Source organism: Colossoma macropomum, unplaced genomic scaffold (assembly GCF_904425465.1).
Source record: "Colossoma macropomum unplaced genomic scaffold, Colossoma_macropomum, whole genome shotgun sequence".
NCBI classification, from domain to species: domain Eukaryota; kingdom Metazoa; phylum Chordata; class Actinopteri; order Characiformes; family Serrasalmidae; genus Colossoma; species Colossoma macropomum.
Genome location: NW_023494793.1, coordinates 645065 through 657500, shown reverse-complemented (window position 1 = coordinate 657500; position 12436 = coordinate 645065). Strand labels below are relative to the sequence as shown.

At 43.2% G+C, this 12436-nt stretch overlaps 1 protein-coding gene across 1 annotated transcript in view; it reads right to left on the bottom strand.

The window, feature by feature from the left end:
* plcxd3 (phosphatidylinositol-specific phospholipase C, X domain containing 3) overlaps positions 1-12436 on the bottom strand; it is a 39582-nt gene that overhangs the window by 9531 nt on the left and 17615 nt on the right. The window contains exon 2 of the mRNA XM_036578144.1: positions 1017-1725. Within this exon, the coding sequence (XP_036434037.1) occupies positions 1017-1725 (709 nt within the window). The remainder of the gene's footprint in view (positions 1-1016; positions 1726-12436) is intronic.

Below are 12436 nucleotides of genomic sequence, written 5' to 3'. Positions count from 1 at the left end.
CAGACAGAGCTGATGATTCAGACTCAGTAAATGAGCCGTTTCCCCTGCGAGACCATCAGCGCAGATTTATCATTTATCAGATTTACATCATTTCCATCTTAACAATATCTAACAGACCCAAACAAGCCACAAACTGAGCTCCTTTCAGTCCTAATCTCTCAGAATCGCGGAGCTCAGCTGACCTGAATGAGCTACACCTACACGTTTAAACATCACTGATCAATAACATAAATCAGTGTATATAAACGTATAAAATGATACCAATCTAAACTTAACAGCCTCCAGATACTCAGGATGAAGATAAAAATATGGAATGTTGTGTTAAATAAGAATAAAGCTCTATTAAAATTAACATGTAGAATGAAGTTCTAATACGAGAATACTCTGAGTGGGGTTTTAATACATTTAATTAAAAAAACAAACGCCTTCATTTTTAAGTAAATTGACAAATTAATTTCAAGGTAATTCTACAAAGTGATTTACACTTAAGAAAATATACATTTGACCATTTATCTGCCCATTTATTGAACTTATGTTACTTTTTTTTTAATTAAATTCTTTGAGCAAAATATCAGTTTAAGAAGTAAACTTGTCTTATCATTTAGCATCATCAAAAGGAATTAAGCCAATTTTTTACAAATTTAAAAATCTTAAAAATATCTTAAACAGGTGTTTTTATTGTCTGTATTTCACTTCTGTGTAAACAGTTCTAGTTACATTTGTGTGTTCTTTTATTTTAAATAAGATCCTAAATTGTTTAAATAATGAAATTGAATGGAATTGTGGTGAAATCTGGGCCTTCGGGATGAATCGTTTACCACAGAATTGTTGTGGAATTAAGTCAAATAAATTTCAAACTTCATGATGCATCTAATCATTTTTTCAAGAATTGTTGTCAAAGTGCAAATTTGAAATTTCATTCTAAACTAAATAATTTCTTAAAGAATCGTAATCTAATCAGACTGTGAGGTCAGAGATTCAGGCTGAAGGTAACGACCGTGACTGTCTCTGTTTACCTCTCTGTGATGGTCTCCCTCAGTCCGCTGGCCACTCCCTTCATGACCGTGCTAGCTTTGGGCGTCAGGACCATCTGGGACACAAAGAAGGTTCCTTTGCGTCTGCGGTCCGTCAGCGAGGCCTGGAGGAACTGGATGAGCTTGTCTGGGTCGGTGGTGTTGGCCCAGGGGGCGGGCATCATCTGGCCGGGCCACAGGAAGGGCACCTCCAGGGCCATGGGGTTGTGGTAGAAGACCAGCACCTGGTACTCCTTCTCCCACAGGTACTTCAGACTGACCTCCTGAGCAAAAACCACCGGGCACAGCCGGTCCCCGAACACGGTTCTCAGCATCTGGACCAGCTTCTCGTGGTGCAGGTTCTGAACGCCGTAGAAGTGGTTGAAGTCCAGGAAGACCACCTCCCGGGCGTGAGAGGCCAGGAAGGTGCTGATCTGCTCCAGACCCTCGCGCACGGTGGCGCTGAAGAGGCCGTGGGCGAAATAGAGCTCGTTGTCGGGGTCTCGGGGTTTGGTGGAGATGCGGAGGTCGAAGAAGCGTATCCCCGCCTCCAGCTGGCTGGAGAAGTTCATGGTCTGCGTGGCCAACCACTTCCTCATCAGCTTCTTAGCCACCGTGCCGAACACGGAGACAAAGTTCTGCACGGTCTCCGGCTGCTCGGGGCCCACCGGGGACGCCTCGTCGATGTAGAAGCTGAAGGAGTCGTGGGATCCTGCAAGACAGGAGGAACCATCATTACTCTACTGAGGCTGGAACATGAAAAAGAAGGTTCCACTGGTGGACATCGTAAAGTTATATACAGCAGCCAAACTGATTCAGGAGGATGATCTTCAGCAATGTTAGACTGAAGCAGGGCTGCCCAAAGTGTGGCCTGTGAGAACGTTTGATTTGGTCCACCAGTCACCTTATATCCCCGCCCATTCAGCCTACAGCAGTTTAGCCCCACCCATTCAGCCTACAGAAGTTTAGCTCCACCCATTCAGTCTACAACAATTTAGCTCCACCCATTCAGCCTACAGCAGTTTAGCTCCACCATTCAGCCTATAGCAGTTTAGCTCCACCCATTCAACCTACAGGAGTTTAGCTCCACCCATTCAGCCTACAGCAGTTTAGCTCCACCATTCAGCCTATAGCAGTTTAGCTCCACCCATTCAACCTACAGGAGTTTAGCTCCACCCATTCAACTACAGCAGTTTAGCCCCACCATTCAGCCTATAGCAGTTTAGCTCCACCCATTCAACCTACAGGAGTTTAGCTCCACCCATTCAGCCTACAGCAGTTTAGCTCCACCATTCAGCCTATAGCAGTTTAGCTCCACCCATTCAACCTACAGGAGTTTAGCTCCACCCATTCAACTACAGCAGTTTAGCCCCACCCATTCAACTACAGCAATATATAAAGACCTGTCTGGAGATTTTATTATTGGTTTTATTCTGTAGCTATGAGGCTAAAGTAGCTAATGAGTAATGGTAGATTAAGGACACCTGTTAGCGTAGCGCTAACTGCAGCCTAAATGCCTGAAAGCGTGTGGAGCTGTTCAGCATCTCTAACAGTCTTGACTTTGTGCTGTCAGACACTGTTATCTATAAACATTACAGTAGCATAGCCAAACGGCAGCAGCCTGAATCTGAACTTGAACTGAGTGGTGGAGTAAAAGAGGCCGAAACTTCCTCGACAGCCTCTCTGCTCCTCTCACGCCAACCGCGCTGTCCTTCCATCCGCACCCATGATTCTCACCTCGCTCTGCTAACAATAAAGCTGAATTACAGCTGAACAGACGCGCTGTGAGTGGACAGACACCGAGGCTCAGGCTGAGCTGGACACTGAGAGCTGATGAAGGTAGAATAGAGAGTGATTTGCAGTTTTATGTGTGACGAGATACAAAGAGCAACACAAAGCTGAAATTACTCATCGTCTCCTAAACGCTGCATCACAATAAAGCTCAGCTTTAAGCTCAGTCTGAAATCTGATTTCCTTCAGCGCGAAAACACAATGAATCAGTGACGCCGGCTGACAGACGACTAGCAGCACCAACACAGAGGAGAGGCTGTCTGTCTCCTTTAGAGTGGATCTTACTGCTTTATCATCTCTTAATGGATCTGCACCTCCACACGTCTCTGACTGCCTCACAGAACATCGTCCACATCGAGCTTTAAGATCATCCAGTGCTGCTTTACTAAATGTTCCCAAGATGAAGATCAGAAAAAAAAGATGCAACTCTTTACTGATTAATCTTCATCAAACATCATCATCTGTAACCAGCTCCCTTTTTTTAAGCTCAGCATTCTGCCAGCTTCCTGTTTCTATTTCTGTTTATTTTATTCTATTTTCTGTTTCTTTTAATTGTTCATTTCTATTCATTTATTTATTTATTACTATTTTATTAAAGCACTTCTTCCAACTGTTTTATAAATGCTATAGAGATAAAGTTATTACTATTTTTTATTATTTATATTATTATTATTATTAGTTTTGCTTAATCTGTAAGTATTTAAGCCTTAACTGAATGGGTGTTTAACTGTTTATATCTCACATAAATTGGTCTATAAACTAGTGTAAAACTGTCATAACATTTTACTGACTAGGGCTGTCATGAGTCCTCAATTAAAATCGATTATTCTTTTTTAAAAAAATTAATCGACTAAAATGTACATTCTCAATGATCGTTTTAGGGATTATTTCACAATCAGAAAGATCAATATGGCGTCCGCAGGTCAGTTTAAAGCATTAGCAGTCTGAACGTTCTCCACAAATCACTTCACTGAAAGGGAGGAAACCCACACCAGCAGGATCTCACTAACGCACATGTTCTTGCAGCTACAAATTGCATGTATGTGAAAATCAGGTCTGGGCTGAACAGCTCAGCAGACAGCTAACAGGCTAACAGGCTGCTTTACTGTAAAACTGTGTAAAGAATATGGACTGAAAGCCTGTTACACATTTCAAACGCCCCAAATGTCTGTAGAGCTCGTTAAACCCTATGAATCTACACCATATTCATAGAGGTGCTGGTGGAAATGAGCATTATTGTAACAGTGATACTCAGGATCCTTATAAACAGTCTTAAAGTGAATTTGCTGATATTGGCAGATCGTCTTATGTATATTTTCTATTCCTATATTGCTCTCCTACAGTAAAAATCTGAGCCTGATGGCCACACATACGCATTTTTATTCCCCTCAGTGTTTTAAAAGATTTCTTTTTAATATTTGTCAGTAAAGCATTGCGTAAAGACTTTGAAAGACTCTGCATGGAGTTTTATTGTTCAGTTAAGCATATTTTTAAAGTTTAAAAAAATATTAAAACACAATTGTCAAAATAATCTGTAAAGTGCACAATCACTAATATCAATTAACTGTCAAAATTGGCAACACCTGAATTACTCATAATGATCAAATCTCAAAATAGATTAATCATCAAAAAAATCAGCAGAGTACTCAATTACGAATTTTGATCAATCCCCAAAATAACCAGCAGGCCACTGAATTACTAATAATGATTAACGAAACAAATCAATTACTCTTCAAAATAATCTGTAGTGTACTCAATTACTAATGATGATCAATCGTCAAAATAGGTTAATCAAAAAAATCAGTAGAAGTACTTTGATTACACGTTTTCAATAATCAAAACTGATTGATCATCTATGTATATATATAGTATTTGATTACTAATTTCGATTAGTCATCAAAATAGATTCATGAGCAAAACAACTGGTAGAGTATTTGGTTACTATAATCTGCAGTGACAGTCCTATTACTGACAATAACAATTAAATAATGAAAGATTTTGTGTCTTAAGTTGTGACGTATGCGTCTGATAGCGTTCATCGTTATTACAGCTTCTGCACAGGTAGTGGTGCTTTATTCTCCAGCTGTCGTCGGAGTTTCCTCTAACAGCTCGCTCTCTGACTCAGCTCACGTCTGCCTCTCTCTACACTGACTCCACTTCCTCCTGCTCTACATAAATACCCCCCAGGGAAAACTAGCCCCGCCTTCACAATAAGAGTCCTTATCAGAATGACAAAATACCTGGAATTAACATGCAAATCATTTCTGAACGCACTACGGTACACTGTTTAGTGAACTCGCACTGACACTGAGATTCTGCTCTTTGCTTGATTTAGATGCTCTTTTATGAGTTTGCCTGTCAAAACACTGTCAGTTTCTGGTGCATCTCCACTGAGATGTTCTCAGCCAGCTCTGAACAGCAGCCATCAGCACCCAGCAGCACAGACAGATACCAGGCAGTGAGCCACATGCTAACTGGAGAGATCTCAGTGCGAGAAAGCAGACACGACGACGCTACAGCAGCCGGAACAGACATCTGAGTTATACGGTTTACCCAGCCGAGTCAGGTCAAAGACCACCATCACACACCGCCTCACCACCAGGGACACGGAACGTGTTTCAAGTTGGGAGTCCTGAAATTTTATGCAGAATACGTGACGTGATTGATGACGCCATGCAAAAGCTTGCCTTTGTTCTATTTGATCTCTTTTGATAGTTTATATCAATCAGACTGCGTCATAATGTGCGATAATGAGGCGAGAGACGACAATATATAGGTAGATAGATCAGAGCGCTGATGGACATCATCTCTCTGCTGTCTCATTCTGGACGAACTTTATGCAAATGAGCTGAGCTGAACCAATCAGACTTAGGTGCTGTAAAGAACTGTATTCCGCCCACAGTCACACGCTGAGATTTAAGACAGGATCTCTCACTGAGTGGGAGATGTAACGGTTGATAAAACATCATGAATACAACGGCTGATCTTTTAAAGTTTAAGAACAGTACTAAGCTGCTTTAGGGCTTCAGAACTGGCCTCCATCTCTGCTCTTTCTCTCTTTAAATTTCATCGTGCCTGTTTTAGCGAAGCGCCCACGGAGCAGCCAGCTGTGGTGGTGAGCAGCGATTCAGCTCACTGTGATGGAAATGCAGCGTTAATTTAAACAGTGCAGCTACTGCAGATTTACAAAACACATTAAAAACAGTAAAATGCAGGATCCTCTCTAAAACAAGCACACGGTCAGTCGTCACTCAGATCATTAAAAAGATCAGGGGTCGGATTCACAAAAAGGTCGCAGTAAAAAAGTTTGCAAAGGTTCTTAAGACAAACAGAAGTTGAGAACATTGGTCCTCGTTCTCCAACCGTTCTTAAGTACAAATTTCCTCTTAAACCCACTTACGCAGTTCTGACGAAGACTCTGACTCTCCAGTGCTCTCTTATGTGGGATTCGTTCTTAGGTAAGAATAGAATCTACACTCAAGAGCACAAAGGAGAGAACAGTTCTGCGCTTTAAGAACACGTCATGAATCTGACGCAGACTTTTTCACATTTAATAACAAACTTAGGAGGATACTGGAGGACGAGGCCCAGTGCTATTAAACAACTCTCAAAAAAACTTAAAGTTCTCAAAAATTCACTTAAGATAATCTTACATTTTTCCTTAAGATATTCTTGAGTATATCTTCATTGTTTTCTGAGGTCGGCTGTGGTGCATTTTACAGCTCATCATAAACGATGTCAGATGCATTCTGAACGTCTGTTCACTGTTATTTCCATTATTTAGCTTAATCCACTCAGAGGAGCCAAATGGAGGACAAACATCAAACTGAGTGTTTAAAAAAATTTATCAAACAAGATCTACAGCTGATGGAGGAAGAAACAGCCAGCAGGAGAAATCCTCCTGAGGAGTGACGGAGGAAAGAGAGAGTCGAGGATGAGGAGCAGCAGAGGCAGCACTGAGTCTGATCAGTTTAGACGATCAACTCATCAATACAGCCTGAGACGAGGGAGAGTCCGTCATAAGATTAGGAACACATTAAAGAACAGAATGTTTTCAGGAAGAACACTCACTCTCAGAACTATTCTTAAGAACAGAGTTAAGAAAATAAGAGAATTCTTAAGAAGTTTGAAAAACTAGCACCCCGTCCCAAATCGCCGACTAGCTCACTAAATAGTGTGTAAAAACAGTGCATATCCGATTAGAAGTGCCCTCATTAGCGCAGTAGGTGAAGTACAGAAGTGTGTGGTTTGGGACGCGGCGTTAGATCAGCCAGTGAGACGCGATCAACAGCTGCTCTGCTGCGCTGCTCGTTAGCTGATTAGGAGATTTTAATGAGGTAAATTAATGTATTTATTGAGCTGATGTTGCTTTGTATTCACCCACTTGTGTAATTCATTCTGCATTTAAGGCGCCTCAGTGTAATTGCGGCACCATTTAAGGTGGAACAGAAAATTCAGATGAGAATCTGGTGAATAAGAAGCTTCATCTTTATCTGTGTATGAGTTTATTATTTAAGAGATTTGGCAGTTTTGGAGCCACTTTTATTAGTTTTTATAAAATCTCACTCTGGAATGTTCTGAACTCTGCAGATGTGCAGGTCATACTGATCCACCAATCAGCTGATATTCTCCTCGTAGTGTTTCTGGAGACGCATCTAAAGTGTCCTCATCTCTGTTCATGTGTTTGTGGTCATTCTGGTCTGTGTTGTTGGTGTTTATCCTCCTGCAGGGCTGTATCTGCAGTAACGGTGATGAGCTGAGCTCCATCAGAGCACAGAGTCACAGCTCACCCACCAACATGGAGACGGGTCATAGTGATGTAATCAGATACTATCAGACTAATTAGTATCAAACTGATTATTGTCAGAACTGTCTCTTTAACAGGCCTGAACACTGCAGTGCTGAGTAAAGTGAGAGTGGTTTCAGTGTGAAACTGGCTCTGTTTCCTCTGTGTGACTCAGCCTGTATTTCACCATCCGCCTGATTAATGAGAGCATCGCCGTCCCGCTCAGCGTCCGTCATGCCGCGGACGGACCTGCGACCGATCCTCATTACCCAGACGCCGTCTCGGCGGGCGGAGACGGAGAGGAGGGTACGCTAACACGATTAACATGCACGTCTCGCTGGATGAGCGTCAGAAGGAGGAAGCAGCGCTGAACACAGACATCAACAATTTTCATCAAGTCCAGCAGAGCTTTAATCAGAGCGCCTCGCTCTCGTTAGCCTCGTTATCCGCTCAATAACGGCGCGACACCAAAACAGCAGCGGAAATGACACGCTAATCAATCTGACTGCACAGCTGAACTGGGTGCTGGATGTGTCCGTGATGGAGCTGACCTCTACTGGACCCTCCATCAGCGCCCCACCCCCCTCCTTCATTCTGAATTGTACGCTCTCTCAATGAGGGTCAGAACCAGAATCACACTTTAATGGGCTTCATTAAAGGGCCTGTACACTGAAAACTGCATTTACCTCACTGTTTTAACATAAAAGAGTCTGTGCCTTTAAGACTGATTATGTAAATGAGCTCTGCTTGTCCTGTATTGTGCCTCATTCAAGATGCAGTCTGGGCTGAAACACACCATAAAACTTTAGGGTTAATGGGCCTCCATCAGTTTAGCCTCACCCATTCTGCCTACAGCAGTTCAGCCCCACCATTCAGCCTACAGCAGTTTAGCTCCACCCATTCAGGCTACAGCAGTTTAGCCCCACCCAAGCAGCCTGAAGTTATGAGGAGTGTTTCTGCCTGAACTACTAAATAAATTATTTTTTTACTTAATAAATAAAATAAGAAAAATGAAAATATTTAAATCAACATGAGGCTCTTTGCATCATAACCAGTAGTGATTTATTATGTTCCAGTAAAGTGCAGCGTCTCACCACTAGGGGGTTTGTGGGAAGTGTCTCACGGAAAGTCAGAATATCTTGCTTTAGAAAAATCTACCAATAATTTTTGTTGCGCTTTTTCTCAGCATTTAGATTATTTTATTTTACTTCCTAATGATTCAGTTATTCAAAATTCTTCAATACGTTTTTGTTTGTTTGCTTATACTTATGACTGTGAAGCACCTTGAGATGTCATGAAAGTGCGCTATATAAATGAATAATTAAATAAATAAATAAATAAATAAAGGAACTATTACTCTCTCATTATGAGCTCCCTGTCTGATAAACAATAAGCCATTATTACACTGAGCTGAAGAAAAAGCTTTTTGGGAAAACAGCATTTAGCGAACAATACGACTCCGACCAATTAAGCTCTTAATTCACTCCCAAATCTTCTCGCAGCACTGTGCCTTTGCGGGAAATTAAACACTCAGACTCATTTTCGTGTCTATAAATTATGGGCTTTTTCAGAAAGATCAGTCACTGCATGTGTGTTTATGGCTCTGTAAAGTCATTATAAATAAATGAGGCTTAAGTAGACAAAACTCATTAGAAAACATGCAGTAAAAGCTTCTTCAGTAACGCACACTGTAGCTCTGCTTAGAGCTCCTGAGGAACCTCTGTACGTCTGCATATTAGACCAACGTACTTCAAACACAGTGAACATGTAAATGACTGTCAGCCGGAATTCAGCCTACAGCAGTTTAGCTCCACCCATTCAGCCTACAGCAATTTAGCCCCACCCATTCAGCCTACAGCTGTTTAGCCCCACCCATTCAGCCTACAGCTGTTCAGCCCCACCCATTCAGCCTATAGCTGTTCAGCCCCACCCATTCAGCTATAGCAGTTTAGCTCCACCATTTAGCCTACAGCTGTTTAGCCCCACCCATTCAGCCTACAGCTGTTCAGCCCCACCCATTCAGCCTACAGCTGTTTAGCCCCACCCATTCAGCCTACAGCAGTTTAGCCCCACCCATTCAGCCTACAGCTGTTTAGCCCCACCCATTCAGCCTACAGCAGTTTAGCTCCACCCATTCAGCTACAGCAGTTTAGCTCCACCATTCAGCTACAGCTGTTTAGCTCCACCCATTCAGCTACAGCAGTTTAGCTCCACCATTCAGCCTACAGCTGTTTAGCCCCACCATTCAGCCTACAGCTGTTTAGCCCCACCATTCAGCCTACAGCTGTTTAGCCCCACCATTCAGCCTACAGCTGTTTAGCTCCACCCATTCAGCTACAGCAGTTTAGCTCCACCATTCAGCCTACAGCTGTTTAGCCCCACCCATTCAGCCTACAGCAGTTTAGCTCCACCATTCAGCCTACAGCAGTTTAGCTCCACCATTCAGCCTACAGCAGTTTAGCCCCACCCATTCAGCCTACAGCTGTTTAGCCCCACCCATTCAGCCTACAGCAGTTTAGCTCCACCCATTCAGCTACAGCAGTTTAGCTCCACCATTCAGCTACAGCTGTTTAGCCCCACCCATTCAGCCTACAGCAGTTTAGCTCCACCATTCAGCCTACAGCTGTTTAGCCCCACCCATTCAGCCTACAGCAGTTTAGCTCCACCCATTCAGCTACAGCAGTTTAGCTCCACCCATTCAGCTACAGCAGTTTAGCTCCACCATTCAGCTACAGCTGTTTAGCTCCACCCATTCAGCCTACAGCAGTTTAGCCCCACCCATTCAGGCTAAAGTTATATCTTAAGTATTCCAAACGTTGTCCAGCTCTACCAACTGCAATGCAGCACCCCCTGTTGGACTGTAGTCCCTTTCAGCATCTACATTCTTTCTTGCCCTCAGTCCACTGCCTTCTGCAATATATGGCCAAAAGTATGTGGACACCCCTCCTAGTTATTGAGCTCAGGTGTTTCAGGCACAGCCATTACTAACAGGTGTATAAAATTGAGCACACAGTCTTGCAGCCTCCACAGACAAACACTGGCAGTAGAGGGTCAAACTGAAGAGCTCAGTGACTTCAAACATGGCTCTGTTATAGGTCGCCACCTCTGAAACAACTGCCTCTGGAAGCAACATCAGCACAAGAACTGCACGTTAGGAGCTTCATGAAATGGGCCTCCATGGCTGAGCAGCTGCACACAGGCCTAAGACCACCATGCTCAATGCCAAGCGTCGGCTGGAGGGGTGTAAAGCGTCACCACTGGACCCTGGAGCAGTGGAACCGTGTTCTCTGGAGTGATGAAACAGCTTCACTATCTGTCAGTCTGATGATGGATCTGGGTTTGGTGGATGTCAGGAGAACGTTACCTACCGGAATGCACAGTGCTAACAGTACAGTTTGGTGGAGGAGGGATAAACAGTACAGTTTGGTGGAGGAGGGATAAACAGTAGAGTTTGGTGGAGGAGTGATAAACAGTAGAGTTTGGTGGAGGAGGGATAAACAGTACAGTTTGGTGGAGGAGGGATAAACAGTAGAGTTTGGTGGAGGAGGGATAAACAGTAGAGTTTGGTGGAGGAGTGATAAACAGTACAGTTTGGTGGAGGAGGGATAAACAGTAGAGTTTGGTGGAGGAGGGATAAACAGTAGAGTTTGGTGGAGGAGAGATAAACAGTAGAGTTTGGCTGAGGAGGGATAAACAGTACAGTTTGGTGGAGGAGGGATAAACAGTACAGTTTGGTGGAGGAGGGATAAACAGTACAGTTTGGTGGAGGAGTGATAAACAGTACAGTTTGGTGGAGGAGTGATAAACAGTAGAGTTTGGTGGAGGAGGGATAAACAGTACAGTTTGGTGGAGGAGTGATAAACAGTACAGTTTGGTGGAGGAGGGATAAACAGTACAGTTTGGTGGAGGAGTGATAAACAGTACAGTTTGGTGGAGGAGGGATAAACAGTAGAGTTTGGTGGAGGAGTGATAAACAGTACAGTTTGGTGGAGGAGTGATAAACAGTACAGTTTGGTGGAGGAGGGATAAACAGTAGAGTTTGGTGGAGGAGGGATAAACAGAGTTTGGTGGAGGAGGGATAAACAGTAGAGTTTGGTGGAGGAGGGATAAACAGTAGAGTTTGGTGGAGGAGGGATAAACAGTAGAGTTTGGTGGAGGAGTGATAAACAGTACAGTTTGGTGGAGGAGGGATGATGGGCGGGGCTGTTTTTCAGGGTTTGGGCTCTCAGTTCCAGTGAAGGGTGATCTTGATGCTGCAGCACAAAGACATTTTACACAGTTATCTGCTTCCAGCTTTGTGCCAGCAGTTGTAGCTGTAGCTAAAACAGTCAACTTACGACTGAACAGACATTCAGTAACATCACATCTGATCCTTTCAGTCGGATACAAGACGTGTAAATAAGTTTGTAACCGAATATTTCTGGAGGGGTCTAGTTAGCCTGTTAGCAGGTCAGCCTACTTTAATGTAACATCTCCTTCATGAGATAAATAATAAATGAAGTGTGAAATATAGTCTGTTGTTACTGTGTTATTACTCTGTGAGCCTGTTTATTCCTTGCATTAAGATACGTTTGGTGTCCAGATCGTATCTGGATGAACTTTTCCGGATTCCATTTAAAACGCGTCCCCAGTTTCACCAGACGTGCTCAGGTTTTACTTTTCCTGCATGTCAAGGCAGATTGTTGTTTCCGTTTTTCTTCTGTTTACTCTTCACAGCTCACTTTCATCAGCCTGGAGTGCAGGAGGGCTGTTGATTTGGGGTCTGAACTTCAGCCTCACTTGTCCTCCACTTTTCGTCTCGCTGTTTATTCTCTCTCCTGCCAGTCGGCGCTCAGCAGACGCTTTT